At 41.3% G+C, this 14,956-nt stretch overlaps 2 protein-coding genes across 2 annotated transcripts; one reads left to right on the top strand and one right to left on the bottom strand.

Annotated features, from left to right (window-relative positions):
- Positions 1-427: 427 nt before the first annotated feature.
- LOC102721347 (protein OSB1, mitochondrial-like) lies at positions 428-4,161 on the top strand. The gene is made up of 4 exons (XM_040521970.1): positions 428-718; positions 1,902-2,040; positions 3,340-3,436; positions 3,522-4,161. The coding sequence occupies exons 1-4, from the start codon at positions 435-437 to the stop codon at positions 3,863-3,865; spliced, it is 864 nt and encodes a 287-aa protein (XP_040377904.1). The 5' UTR covers positions 428-434; the 3' UTR covers positions 3,866-4,161.
- A 150-nt stretch (positions 4,162-4,311) lies between these two features.
- LOC102721627 (protein tas) lies at positions 4,312-8,365 on the bottom strand. The gene is made up of 9 exons (XM_006650213.3): positions 8,111-8,365; positions 7,539-7,753; positions 7,346-7,441; positions 7,125-7,208; positions 6,566-6,726; positions 5,956-6,073; positions 5,512-5,647; positions 4,969-5,147; positions 4,312-4,856 (listed from the first exon to the last, which is right to left on the bottom strand). The coding sequence occupies exons 2-9, from the start codon at positions 7,740-7,742 to the stop codon at positions 4,617-4,619; spliced, it is 1,218 nt and encodes a 405-aa protein (XP_006650276.1). The 5' UTR covers positions 7,743-7,753; positions 8,111-8,365; the 3' UTR covers positions 4,312-4,616.
- Between the last annotated feature and the right edge of the window lie 6,591 nt (positions 8,366-14,956).

Below are 14,956 nucleotides of genomic sequence, written 5' to 3'. Positions count from 1 at the left end.
AAAAAAATTCAGCCCACGTCTCACGCCATTGTCTCGCCTCCCCGGACGGCGCTGACGCCTCTCCTCCCCCGCCCGCCGCCGACGCTTCCTCTTCCCCGGCCGACGCTTCCTCTTCCCCGGCCGCCGCCGCCGCTATCTCCCTCCTCGGCCGCCACCGCCATCTCCCTCCTCGGCCGCCACCGCCATCTCCCTCCTCGGCCGCTGCTTGGCCCGCCGGACGCCATTTCCCCAGACGCCACCGACGCCTCGCCTCCCACGGCCGCTGCCGCCATCTCGCCTCCCCCGGTCGCCGCTGCTTGCCGCGCCGGCCTAATCTCGCCGCCGCCGAAGCCGGAGCCGGATAGGCCCTTGTCCGCCGCCACCGTGAAGCACCCACCCACGGCAGGCACACTGCTCTCAGCCGCCGCCGCTGCGCCGGCCTACTCGCGCCACCTATGCTACGCTCTGCCGCCGCCGCCGCGCGCTCGCCGGCGGCCGCGGTGCTCCGGCGGCTCACCCACGCAGGCGGCCGGGAGGAGGCGGAGAGCGTGGCGTACCGCATGTCCATGCTCCGGGCTCCCCCCGTCGTGAAGAAGGCGGAGCTCCCGAGGAACTCCTGCCGCCTCATCGGCCGCCTCCACGGGTCGGTGCGCCCGTTCGGCGGTAGCTCCGACGAGTGCCCCAGAGCGTACACTTTCCTGTCGGTCTCGTCCTCGTCCCCGCGCTCGTCCAGCTTCCGGTAACGTCCCTCGCTTTCTCCTCTCGTAGGTGCCACGTTCTTCGCTTCTTCCTAGCTAGCTTGCTGATCCATGTTTGGATCTCTGATATATAGAGAATACATGCCTTTTATTTTGGGTATATCTTAGCATAATTTCTTATTGTTATACTCGCTACAGTAAAAAAAATATTTACCTATTAGGATAAATATTGGTCAAACTTCTAAAAGTCCAACAAACAATTTTGTGTTATAATAAATTTATAAGATCTAATAGGTTTATGATACTCCCTTCAGTCACTTTTATATGACGTTTAGGACATAAATCTAGTGAATGATTTAGTGCAACTTTATTGTCTGAAACGGCAAATAATATTGATGGGAGGGAGCATTATAGTAGTACTTTTCAAGGAGAATCTATGTGTATCATTTTTATAAGCATTTAAGAAATTATCGATCATCGGAATTTTAGAAGTTTGACTAATCTTATCAGAAACAACAAATAGTTTTGACCGGACGAACTAGTAATATTTTGTTGGGAGCTCCTGCCAAGGCCTGGATTTTTTTGTGTTCATAGTCATAGTAAGTTCGATCTTGTGATACTTGTTACGGTCGGTTTGTGTGATTGGATACCCATTCTGGCATTCTGTAATATAGAATTATGGTGCTTAATTGCTAATTTAATGTGCTATGAGTTAGAATAACCTTTTTATTCATAGTTGTCTGCAAAATCATTTAGTCCTAAGTCTTTTTCACTCATTTATATTAGACATGTAACATGTCCAAAACTTGCATTTCCAAATTGTTGGGATGAGAATGCCAGTGTTTAACTTTGGGTACTTATTTTCACGATTATGAATTCTAGGTCCCATTTGGATATTTTTTCAGAAATTTGTTTGACATAAATGGGTTTATACATTGTTTTAACAAATTCATTCTTAGATTGTTAGTGCATGCTGTCTGTCAGCAGAAAATACTGTTTGGACTAAAACTAAATCAGCTTGGCAAAATCTCATTTTATTTCACAAATCTGTTAATCGTGCAGAGGATCTTCAAGGTATGTATGGTTTAATGAGAGTTTTCTTTTATTATCCTTTTTGTAGAGCATGAATGAACTGCATATATTCTTGTTTGGCTCATAATTCCTGTACTTTCGTCTAATGGAGGTATATCACCATTTTTACAATGTTATTATGATCTTGAACAGTGTGACATTGAATTTGGAAGGCGAGCTGGCAAAAGTAAGCCTAAAGCATTTGAAACAAAATGACCTTGTTTATGTATCTGGCATTCTGAGTTCGTATCATAAAGTTGATCCATGTGGTGAGAAGCATATAGTCTACAAGGTTCGTGAATGGTAACTTTTTTTTGAACCTTTTCGTTGCTGTTTGTAGAATATACAAGGAGCACCTAGCCCCTAGGATTGATTTGTATGTCACCAGAACGTACCTTTCCAATATGTTCCCATCTATTACACAACCTTCAGTTATATAGATTGTACATTTTCATGTACTAAACAATTATTAACACCAGAACATTAGTTCAAATAGTGAATACAAAGCTATGTTCAGAATGTTTGCTTGTTCCGTGCTGCTCGTGTTGTGAACACCTTTTGTGGTAGACATGCACGATCAATGAGTGAAGAAAAGCCTCAGGACTGGTGGTGGAAGCAGGTTGATAGAAATAGTTTGATGTCCACATATAATAGCATCATGTCCTTGAGGAAAGTTTATTTCTATTTGGTTAGTAAATTTTGCACTAACTAGTAGATAGTGGGTCAGTACCAGATTCGCATCGGCATAGTGGATTCTAGCCGCTATATTCCTAGTAGTGGAATAAAAAGCACTCAGTTTTTGAGTTAATCATGCTTATTATCAAGAGTTCATGACGCTCTCTTAGGACAATAACTCTGTGACCTCTATAATTCTAAAACACACAAAAGATATAGATGACATATAACTCATTAGTGCATGCACGGAAGATGTTACCAATTGACATGGTAGTTGATATTTGTATCTTAATTCTTAAGTAAACAACATGACTTAACAATACAAATACAAAATTAAACTTTAAAATTCAGATGTCATACTCCAGTGCACTATGGCAGCTGCGATTGCGCTTCTCAGGCTCCTACAGCTGCTTCTATTGTTTTTATTAGTCTGCTACTGCAGTTGCTATGTTCTAATCCTCCATCTCGGTAGCTGTAGTACCCCACTATTGCCAATATTGCCAGTCTCCACTAGGACCACTACCTCCACTGCTATTTGTAATCTTGAAATTGGTAATAGTAGTTAGAGGCATTGTAGTTATATCAGAGGTACATAGTTAAGAATTGTTGAAGTTGCATCGAAAATTGTTAGTATGTCCAACACCATACAAATAAATGATGTCAGCCGATCCTGAAGCTCTGGTTCCTGCTATATTTTTCTTTTGACTGTCTTTTCTCTCCCTGATGTTGTAGATTCTGTTTCTTTCCACTCGAGCCCTCCTTTACCTATCACTATTCTTCAAATCCTCCCAGCCTGACTTCCTCTGACGAATGCTTAGTTAGCAATGCGTTTAATATATGCTATTTGTGGCCACGAAAATAAATTCAGTACAATATCCCTTCCATGCGATTATATTTAAGTCCATCTTTTATATAGGTACATGTCACAGACCTGAACTATGTTGTGGATCAAAATCGGAGGCCTCAGAATGATGACAACTCTTCAGATAAAACATCAGCAATGTCTACCACAGGTAAGCCCTGCTGGCTTATATTGTGCAGTTCCATTCTTATGTATTATTTACCAAATATTCTAACCTTGTACTGTCCAAAAGTTAGATGAAATACTTCAAGAAAAGAAGTGCATACGGCTTCGCCTGTGGCAAGTATTCTTTGCCAACCCTTACGAATGGTGGGACAACCGGCAATCAAAGCCACACTTCAAATGTGCTGATTTCAAGCACAAGGACACTGGTGAGAAGCTGTGGCTTCTTCCAGATGACCCTCCTTGGATAAGAAGACAGCTTGAATTGCACGACCAGGAAATAGCAAAGAATGGTCACAGGGATGGTCGTAGGACCCTGAAAAACGACACATGGGAATCTCGAGACTTTGACAGCTCCCCATCTCAAGATTTGTACTCCTCTGATGACGACGGACTGCTTCATTCATCAGGAGTATGACGACTCGAGATCATGCCAATTGGTCTATTGATATGCAATGGTTATGCCTTGCTTGGCTGTAGGACTCACTGAATTCTAGAGGATAGAGGTACTTAATGATTATGTTAGTATACCGACTTATATTAGGCTTGTCTAGTGAATACTAGTAACCTGCATTGTAACTCATGTACATGCATGATGTGGTGGAAATGTAAAACAACTTAAAATCAAGAGATGATGGGAAATGTAAAGCCTCAAAAATAACAGTTCTGTGATAATGACAAGTAGGCAAATGCGCTGTATCATCATTTTATCCACAAAGCTATATACCGGAACTACCCAGGATGCCAGCACTACATCCCCATCCTTCAGAGCACATATCAAGATCTGATCTGATGTGGACACGCAGCGTATGCTGTGACAGTTTTTTTTTTCCTGCTGGTAAGCAATATTATGGACAGCAACAATGAAGCTGTTGAATGTATTCCTTTCTATCCACTTGTAGTTTTCAACCTGTACATCAGTGTCTTATCAATGCCTTTATGAAATCAGTATGGATCGATCACAAAAAACGTCTGCAGCACAGCAAAATACTGATGGATATGCGGTGCATACATTTGTGACAGGAAACCATGAAGTCAGTAGAAGAGACAAATCCATGCTTTGTTGGCATGGATGGTATGGTAATAGAACCACAAAGAGCTCATCTATTTCTGGACTCTTGTATCTGTTGATGGATGGATCTTCATAGGAAAAATTGATGGGTAAACACCTACAGAATTGTTGGGTCCTTGTATCTCTTGAACAGAGACTCGATGCCATCAAGAACTTCTGGAGCCAAAGGCCGTGGAGCGCTGGTAAACGCGTCAATGTTCTCCTTCAACTGATCAATGGTGGTTGCTCCGATGATTGTGCTGGCTGTGAATGGACGGTCACGCACAAAGCCAAGTGCGAGCTGGACTGGAGTTAGGCCATGCTTCTTGGCAAGCTTCACATATTCGTCCGTTGCTACCTGTCAAACAAAAGCCACCAATTAGCAAGTCATCATACAGCTGAGAATTGAAAACAAGAAATAAAAGAACATTTTGGTTAACTGGTGTTCTGGGTGTAGTATCTGATCATACTTTAGCCAACGATGCGTTGTAACGCTGCATGTAGCCAGGGAAGAGATTTAGCCTGCTTTTCTTTGATATGTCAGGGTTAGCATCAAGGTACTTTCCAGTGAGAACACCTCCAGCCAACGGGGAGTAAGCAAGCAACCCAACATTACAGTTATTTGGGTGGCACACTTCAACAAGGTCAACTGTGTTGAAAAACAAAATGTGATGAATGTCCATTATGTGATTATATCCACTACCCTGGTATACACTCGTTGGAATTTGTGTTGTTATTCATTTACTCAAAAGTATTAGAAAATAAATTGTAGATCAATTTTTTTCTTGTGCTAGGGCTTATTGGGTGTACCTTTTATCAAGAAACCAATGTCCATAAATTAATTTATCTAACAGAGAATGTTAATCCGAATCTCATGTTTGTTTGAGATAACAGGGAACCAATGTGTCGCAACAAAATATATGGAAAATAATATATCCTACTTAGTTTCAGAACCAAGGGCATGAAAAAGAGTGTTGCAATGAATCAAGTGAACAGATAGCTCTCAGTTTAACCTTCGAAGTCGCATCTCACAAGTAGACTATAACTGTTCTGGATGCTCACAATCTTTGGAAGTCCATGAACTTTTGCAGCATTTATAAACTCCATTACTCCATAGGAAGTTTCGTTGGAAACACCAATATAACGAACCTGAACAGTAATTAAAATTAAACTCAACAATAGTTTACAGCCTGGCATTCTTTACAATATGCTGTGGGTTATTGGAATAAAAACTAGAAACTAGTCAAATGTGCCTCTACCAAGACAACAATTACATGCATTCTCATAAGGTATATTTAATTAACTGACAAAAGATGTAACTGTCCTGTCCTTTGTAAGGTAGCTCCATATGAAGGGCAGGCATGAAGTTACATGGTAGTAGTGAACTTGTAATCCAGTTTCACTAATACAAAAGCCTTCTAAGTGCAAAAAATGAAGATGCAGTACAAATACATTACCTTTCCTTCATCAATTAGCTCCTGGAAAGCTCTCAACTGATCTTCAAATGGAATACTTGGCCTCCATTTGGTTGGGTTGTAACTATATTCACCAAATAGCGGAACATACCTATCTGGCCTGAAGATATAAAACAAACATCTGAGCTGGTCTTATTTATTCATCGGTATGAAGACAGAAACTTCAAACACATAAGTACAACCGGAATAAAGTCTATCTAAACAACTGAGTGTGATGAGTTAATAACTCACATTATTGCTGCTGAGATAGCAGATATGCGAAAATAATTTATATCAGGTAAAAGGATTGAGTGTGGAAAGAGAACTCAAATTTATACTTTAGCCGGCATAAATATTACTAGAGTCACAATACCAAATATATGACAAAATTAAAGATAATGTATTATTTCTTGTATGGGAGAAAAAGACAGAAAAATTCAAATAACAAGATACTCAAAGTCAAAGATTTGTAGTATCCATAGTGCCAGGAACAACAGTAGGTAAAAACACACTTTCAAGCTGGGGAAAGAAGTGTAAATTATGAAGAGAGAGAGAGAGAGAGAGGGAGAGAGAGAGAGAGAGAGAGAGAGATGTTTTGGAAGTAGAAACTAACCAGTGTATCTGAAGTAAGTCAATGTAGTCTGTAGATAAGCGGGAAAGACTCTTTTCAACACTTTCTTTGATATTGGCAGCATCAACTCGAACCACTTTTCCATTGTCCCGAAGATAAGGAGATCGCTCTGAATAACCTGCAACTTTTGTGGCTAGAATTATCTAGACGCACAGGAACAAACCAAGCAAATGCCATGTTTCAGTAACACTTTCAGATATTCCATCACAGCTTGCACACTCAGGAAATGTCCATAGTGAACTCTGAGTTGTATTTACTTATACTCTTCAAACTTATTGTAATTGGTATATAATGCTCCCTGGACAGTAAACTCCGAAAATAATGAATGATCATGTTAAAATGAATAAAGATGATGAACTTCCTGACTGCATTATTGTTAATATTATCCTGTGGAGGCTGACAGGCTGTGTTTAACCTTCCCACCATTCGGATTCAAATCATATAACTGGCATGAGTACCCATATTCCTCTTAGTGAATCCTAGATTTTTTTTCCTCTTAATTTAGTACGCAATAATAAATGGCTGGGCTTATTTAGGTTACCTTTTCACGTGGCTTTGATTGCATCCACCTGCCTATATACAGATCAGTACTTCCTTGAGTCTCCTTACTGGTTGGTACTGGATACTTAAGACGAAATGAAGGTAGAAGAGTTTGAAAAATGAAAAATTGATCAATCACTCTGTAGGACTTCAGTGACAGTAAGATGAACTTCATAGCTCAGAAGAAAAGAAAACAGTTCAAGGGAAGGAATCTGTACTAACAATTTCCGCGGTGTCAAGAATATTGACACCTTGATCGAAAGAATAGGAAAGAATATCGTGTGCTTCCTTCTCTGTATTTTGCTGTCCAAATGTCATCTAAACACACACACATAAGCAGGATTAGCATGTGATGCAAAAATAGATGTAACAACAACAGCAGCAGCAGCAGCATGATCTCCAGCTATGCACATACTGTTCCAAGTGTGACCTCACTGATGACAAGGTCTGAATCTCCCAGTTTCCGGTACTGCAACTGCGATTGCGCCTGCTCCCGAATCCCGCTACTAACCTGTCTCCTGCGCCATATTTCAGGCCAGCGGGAGCACAACCCCGACAAGGTATTGCCATAGGATGAGGAGGGGTTTGCAGTGAATGCAGATATGGCCATTTGTTGCATACTGAAAATTCCTGTTCTTGCACATTCCAATAAACATAGCAAGACAAGTAAACGGATCGATACGCCATAAACTGAACCAAAACTATAGCTTATGGTAGCGTCTCAAACTAGATAGAACAAGATGCCCACACTTTTGTCACCAAAAAAAAAAAAAAAAACCCTCACATCCATTGGAGAAGAGCATGAAAGCACTCGTCTCCCTATGCACAACAGAACAACTGCTTTGTAACCTAATTCAACAATTGAACAGAACAAAATTTCTTCGTAACCTAAGCCAATTCTTGGCTTTACGTATACACCATGCGAGCCTGCGACTACGCATGAAAAGTGGAGCTTACTTACGAGAGAGGAATGGATATATAATATACCTTGGAAATATTCGAGTTCTCGCGGAGACGGAGAGCGCACGGTGGAGTGGAATGAGGCCGTGCGGCTGCGCGCGTGGACTGGGGGAGGCTGCAGAGTGGAGGAGAAGAGAAGGCCGCGGCGGCGGGGTCGGGCCTGTTCGTCGGCGGGGAGGCGATGCGGGGGGCGGGCCGGGCGGGAGGGGGAGAAGGCGGGCAGTGCGGTACCCGTGGCTCCGCCGGAGCCGCAGTTTGGATAGCAAGGCGGAAACGGTAAAAGAGAAGATGGACCTGTAGTGGGATTTGGGAACGTGGGAGTATGTAATATGCGAAAGTGCAAGCGAGCGAATAATACCGCAGGTTGGGACCACGGCCGCGTTATCGCCGGAGCTGCTTCTATGGTCCGGTGGCGGAGGTGCGGTTAGGGTGTGAAAACTGTAACAAATTCGTATTTAAAAATTTTGAATTTAAATTAGACGGTTACCGAGGCTTTGTGATCAAAATAATCGCATTGGTTTCTGTCGAAAACCATGGGTAGTCTAAACCGAAGATAAAAATTGTTAAAATAAATCTAAAAAAACTATGAAATTATAAGAAAATTAGGAAATTAGTAGTCAGCTATAATTCTGATAGTTAGGACTGTTTTTAGAAAAAAAATAAAATTTTAGCATGACCTTTATTAAATTTATTAAATTCAAGAGATTGTAACAAATATATAAATGACAATTAATAACTGACAATTATTACAATTATTGTACACTATAAGTGATATTTCAAGCATATGTTGACAACTTGATAAATAGTAGGAAGCCCATAATCCATAGAATAAATAGAGTGTCCATGTTGGTCAGCAAAGGCACAGTCTCGGGCCAAGGCCGCTTTGGACACTGCAGGCGCGCGGACAAAGGCTGCCGAGTCCACTCGAGACTGTTTGATCACGACGGCTTATGCTATCTTCAGGTCCATGGAATCCCTGGCATCGGGCTCAAGCTCAGTCAGCCTCGACAAAGTTGCTCTCCGTCTTCAAGAGGTGCCCACCCGGCACGGCGAGGAACTGGGGGAAGTTGCTAAGATGTCTGCAAGCCAAGCTTTAGCAATCACCAAATCTCTGTACCCCCGAGTAGAGCTGAACACCGTCACCGAAGGCTTAGCTACCAACTATGAGCCAGATGACGTGTTGAGGCTGGTCAATGAGGCTCAGGTTGCTGTGGAGTCAATTGATGGAGTTCGATTTCATAAAAGTCAATCAAACCCCGGAAGAAGGAGGACACGAGAAGACCAAAACCGTTCTCAAAGAAAGACTCGAAGATGACAATCTCGCTGGAATCAGAGGTTGGAAACAAATCACCTAGAGCGCATCAACACCCAAGAAGCTCCTTCCCGAAAATCAATCTGATCTTTGTCATCACGGACAAGTTGTCCTCCGTGTTCGCCGAGGTCTGCCACCCGCCGAGCGAAAGTTATTTCCCAGCATTGGAAGGCGCAACCATGACGTCTAAGTGAGGGGATTGGAACAGGGGAAGGCCGTGGTCGGTGGGAATGGCTGGCAGTGGCTTTCGGAGCTCAAGATTTGAGTTTGAGATCCTAAATGTTCATTGGAGCAGTTGAGACAACAATGTTTGAGCATGGGGAACAAAGCTGTAGCAACGACGGAGAAGATGAAGAGACAGACGGAGGGGCTAAATGGGCTGTTAATGGGCCAAACGACTAGAAATCTCCACAGAACAACCAAGTGTTACTGTGTCCTTTAGTGGGTCTAGCAAGCCGGTGCTTGAAAAGCTCGGTACTGGCACAGTCAATACCATGCCTAAATAGGAACGTTACAGGTTTATGGTTTGCCTAACGGTAACATGAATTTTGTAATTTCCTACAAAATTGAGAATCAACGGTGCACTCGTATGATGAGTTCATAGCTAATTTTTTGCACATGCACTGTTTGATCATGCCCAAGACACTTAATGCGTTGTTAAGCCTATGCCTAACCATTGAGTAAACCTGAATCTACTCGATACTAACTACTCGGCTTTAACGATTATGCTAGCCAGCATAATCTACCCCCTGGGCAAGACAACTATCATTGGTTGTTTAGGGAAACACGAAAATTATTTGTCTCCAAACCGCTCGGGTTCAAATTGCTCAAAGTGAGCAACCAGAGTTAGGTACCACTCAGGTCCAGAAGCACTCAGAACATTGCTGCTTGAGTCAGGAATCTTGAAATTTCGAGGATGCCTTTGGGTAATAGTCCATAGAAGACTATATTTAATTGTTACGTATTTAAGCATGAATCGGCGGCTACACCTCTTAAATGCATCTTTGATGCACCTATCTTTTTCTTCCATTTGGAGCCCTCCACAACCTCTACAATCATCACGGAGTACTCGAGATCACTTGAGAAGCACTCGAGTACGCCAAGCATATTGCGTGAAGGTGCGCCTGATGATCAACAATCTACACGGACGATTTACGTAGCTATGTACGACTTCAGGGGCTGCTGTGGGATACCTATACTAGGGGTATGCGTGACTACACATGTACATACGATCATAGGTGTACCACATAGAAAGGTAATCATATCTGTATTATATCGGTTAGGAGTTTGGTAATAGCTAGATTGCATGCCACGCATATTGGACTTGGTCATATCTGTACATGTATTCTAGTCTTATTAAATTATGAATCTACTATATCTGTAAGCCCTAAACCCTACTATATAAGGAGGTATGGGGCACCCCCCAGGGGACACACAATGATACATCATCAAATACAACCTTAGCAGACTAGGGTATTATCTTGCCAGCCGAGAGCCTAAACATGGGTAAACCTTTGCCTTCATCCTAACCAACGACTTTCACGTCTTTTAGCCACCCTATAGAATTATTGCCAACATAGATTGTCAATAATTTCTTTTGATTAATTAACTGCTGGCTAAACTAACATGATTTCTTGCAATTTGATTTAGGAAAACGATTTATTGGCTTAGGTCGAAACTCAGGATGTTACATGCCTCAATGTGCTAGAAGGCACCTATTTCTTCCCAGTGTATGGTGGCTACTACGAAGGATCAAGGTATGGTTGAAACCTAGATGGCCATGTTAATAAAACCTTTTCTGCCATGTAGAACATAGTCAGCAAATAAGGGGACGTGTGATCAACGCCTCTTTCACGACAAGTTGTGATTATGTGGGAGCAAAGGACATATACTAAATCGATCATTCAAGAATTACACTTCGGCTTTGATAGATTCACTACGAAGTTGCAGCCACCATACCTCTTTCCAGAATATGTTGTCCCAGCGGCTGACCTAACGAAGTAAATCAATTCGTTTGGATCATATAAATCGACAACGTCATGAACAACGTTGCCTCCACTTCATGCAAATACTAGGTTGCAGCTACACCCCACCTTTTCTTGGCCTTTAGCTCCTTTTGTGCGCCGTTATATTTGTCAAAAGAATATTTATTGCATTTCATAATTGTGAACTCCACTATAGCCAACACAGACATTGCTAGAATCCCACCCAACACAATGTTCATCACCTCAACAACATTGGTCATCATCATGCCATACCTAGTAGCGCTCTCATCACATGCTTGTGCCCATTTTGTCTTCTATGGCATTTAACACTTAAGCCATGCCCTGCCAGGCTTGTTAACCAACTTCCACAAGGCCATATACTTCTTTTCGAAATCTTCCTTCTCAAGAAGGTAATATAAGCCCTTCAACTTACCAATAACATCCGTGCATTTAAGTTTCTTCTATGTATTGGGAGAGAACGGACACACCATCGATAAATAAGATTAGGATAGCCATCTAGCATCTCATTCACTGCATTGATTATTTCTACATGTTGATCAGACACAATGCACACTTCACGTGTCATTCCAAGGACCTGTAGCCGTAGTATGCTTATAAACCAAGACCAACTATCATTTTTCTCTTCGTCTGCAAGAGAAAAGACAATATGAATAATTTGATCATTTTCATCAACCATAATAGTGTTGAGAAAGGTCCCCTTGTATTTTACAACTATAGGCCAGCAATGCTTGAAAGCCTTGATGCATGCTAGAAACATCCAAAACACTCAAAGAAGGACATGTTTCACAACATCACCATCCATCTCCATCTGGTTACCATGGCATATGAAATTCTTGGTGCCTAGATTGCAATGTGATATTGCGTCCACAATCGTCAGAACCCTCCCATACGCTTCCATCTAATCACCTCGTATTGATTCCATCGCCTTCTGCTTCACCCTCCATGCCTTTCTATACTTGGTAATGAGTTAATGCAAATATCACTTCAATTAATGAAGGGACAGAGGTGTCGGAGTTAGCATGGATAATACCACTAGTGCACCTTGCAAGGTATGTCGTTGTAGCTTGTGAGTGTTGACTTGAGGGCTCAGATCTGCCACATGTGTGAGGTTGCTATATATTGGTGATCTTCCAGATTTCCTCCCTAGTCTTTCTAGCCCAACCCTTCCCATTGCACCCTCCAATAGTGTATATTGGTGATGAACTGCAAAGTCTTGCAAGAAAAGTTTCAACAATTCCATTGACTGAAACATCATACCCTTTCGAATAATAGCTTTGCCAGCATGGGAAGCACAATCCCTACTCCCAAGACCTCTCTAACAAATAGCATGGACGGTCTTGAAGAAATCTTTTGAAATAGGAACATCCGACACGTGCACTTTTGCCTTCTTAATATTTTGTAACTCTTCCTTACTACAAAATGAAGCTAGGCCTTCATCATCCGAGGAAGACAATGATGAATAGTCATCAATATCTCCCTCCTGCATGTCCTGCTCAAAAGTCCCAATGTTGAAGTCATTGTTGACAGCAGTAACGGTCCCGTTTAGTTGCATCGCACATCCATTTCCCTGTCCATTGTCATGACCATCATTTCTAGTGTCATTGTCATATGAGACACTTCTAGGTTCTACAGACCATAGCTCATCCTCAATGACGTGCAACTATCTTCACTGACGGGGGCTCCTGTGTGAAAGTCTCCGCTAAAGGGGCCTCCTATGACAAAGTCTCAGCTATAAGGGCGTCATGTGTCAACGTCTCAACTAATGAGGGCTCATTTATCTCTGTCTCTGATAAAGGGTCTCCCGTGTCAGTCTCCACTATTGTTTAGGGTTACATGCAAATCAAATCAAATCCTTTTTATGGAACAATACACACAACAAAGTAGAAGCACTTCTATATGAAAAAATCACTCCATGCACGTCCTTTTTGTCGCTGCAAAACCAAAAACAAAATTGTAATTGTCATTAAAACAAAATAACGTTTTTCCCATGTAAATAACCATAGCAAAAAATGATTACTACTACATAATACACCCCGATCAACTCCGATCCATTCTTATTTACCGCATTATCACATGTCCCAACATTATTACATTCAACCCTACACAATACAATTTTTTTTTTGCAAAAACGGGAGAACAAACGAACGAAAAAATAGATATACCTTAGGGGATGGGCTACAACTCAAATGGGCTTCAAATTGGGGGAAGAACACTATATTTTGAGTGGATTTGGACGGTTTTGAGCGGGGCGGTCAGAAAATGCACATAGGAGAGAGAAACCATGGACTTGAAAGAAGAGGAGAGGAAGGAGGAAGAAAGGGGTGTCGGCGCCGGCTAGGGTTATTACCCCTCACCACGCCAGGTGTGATGGCGTGCAAGCATCACACCACTAAGCCTTGAATGGAGACCCCAACCCGCCTCCATTGCCATGTCCATGACTCGATTGACATTTTCAACGTGCACGACTGCCACGGGGCAACTTTGGACATGCGAAGACTATTGGCATGACCAAAAGGTTCCTTTCTGCAATACATTATGAGGAGTTCTATTGACAAAATTAGTTATTTAAAATATATAAATTATAAAAAAAATTATTGGTAAACTAGGTTTAGGTCAATTTATAGGGTTTCATCCCGATCTACAAAAATATCCAATAAATTAAAAAAAACAGGGGATACTTGAATAAGGGCTACATACGCACCCGGTCAACACCCATCGACACCAGGGTATATGGCGCCGTGCTATTAGGGCAATCCCAATGGTATATCAATTGTGGTTTGTATCCTCATTAAATAGTTTGCCACATAAGCAAAACGATGACATGTCAATGTAATAAATGAAGAAAGAGAGAAGAAAACTTAGAAATGATTTTCTCATAAAGAAACTAAGTCTTCTCTTCACCCAATGCACCAAGAAACCATGAATTCACCATTGGGGAGAAACCACTAGTCTATCCTATAGTGCACAAACTTGATTTACTCATTAGACAAATCCAATGGCTGAAATTATTTGCATCAAATCGGATGGTCCACATTCTATCTACCCACCTTCTATTTACTGGCTCCCAAAATCATGTGCATTTTCCATCTATCCTCCTTATGTCATATTTAATGCATTAAATCTTGGTCAAATATAGATCTAAAATTCAACGTGTCATAAAAAGGTTGGAGGAATAAAAAGGTTGGAGCACTTCTATACAAAACCACCATGTTAGATCTTAGTCAAATCTTTGTTTAATCGTTCGTCGTTTCAAAGTTTTCATGAAATATAGAATATTATGCATCATTCTTATAGTTCACTTACTAATAATGAATCAAATTCATAAATAAATATTTTTTATATGTATATATATCAACACAAATAGTTAACCTTAGGCCCCTAAATCAATGACATTAAATAAAAATAGACCGGATATTAATTAATGATGTATTATATATATATATATATAAATATAAAATCTAATATTTATATGTACGTTCGTGTTGACAATATTAAATAACGAGAGATATTTTTTACACGATGGTATTTGTAATACTCACTTGGGTTTTTTTATAT

The sequence above is a fragment of the Oryza brachyantha genome, chromosome 3 (assembly GCF_000231095.2).
Source record: "Oryza brachyantha chromosome 3, ObraRS2, whole genome shotgun sequence".
Lineage (NCBI taxonomy): Eukaryota > Viridiplantae > Streptophyta > Magnoliopsida > Poales > Poaceae > Oryza > Oryza brachyantha.
The sequence above is the reverse complement of the archived record's forward strand: the minus strand, read 5'-3'. Positions and strand labels throughout refer to the sequence as shown.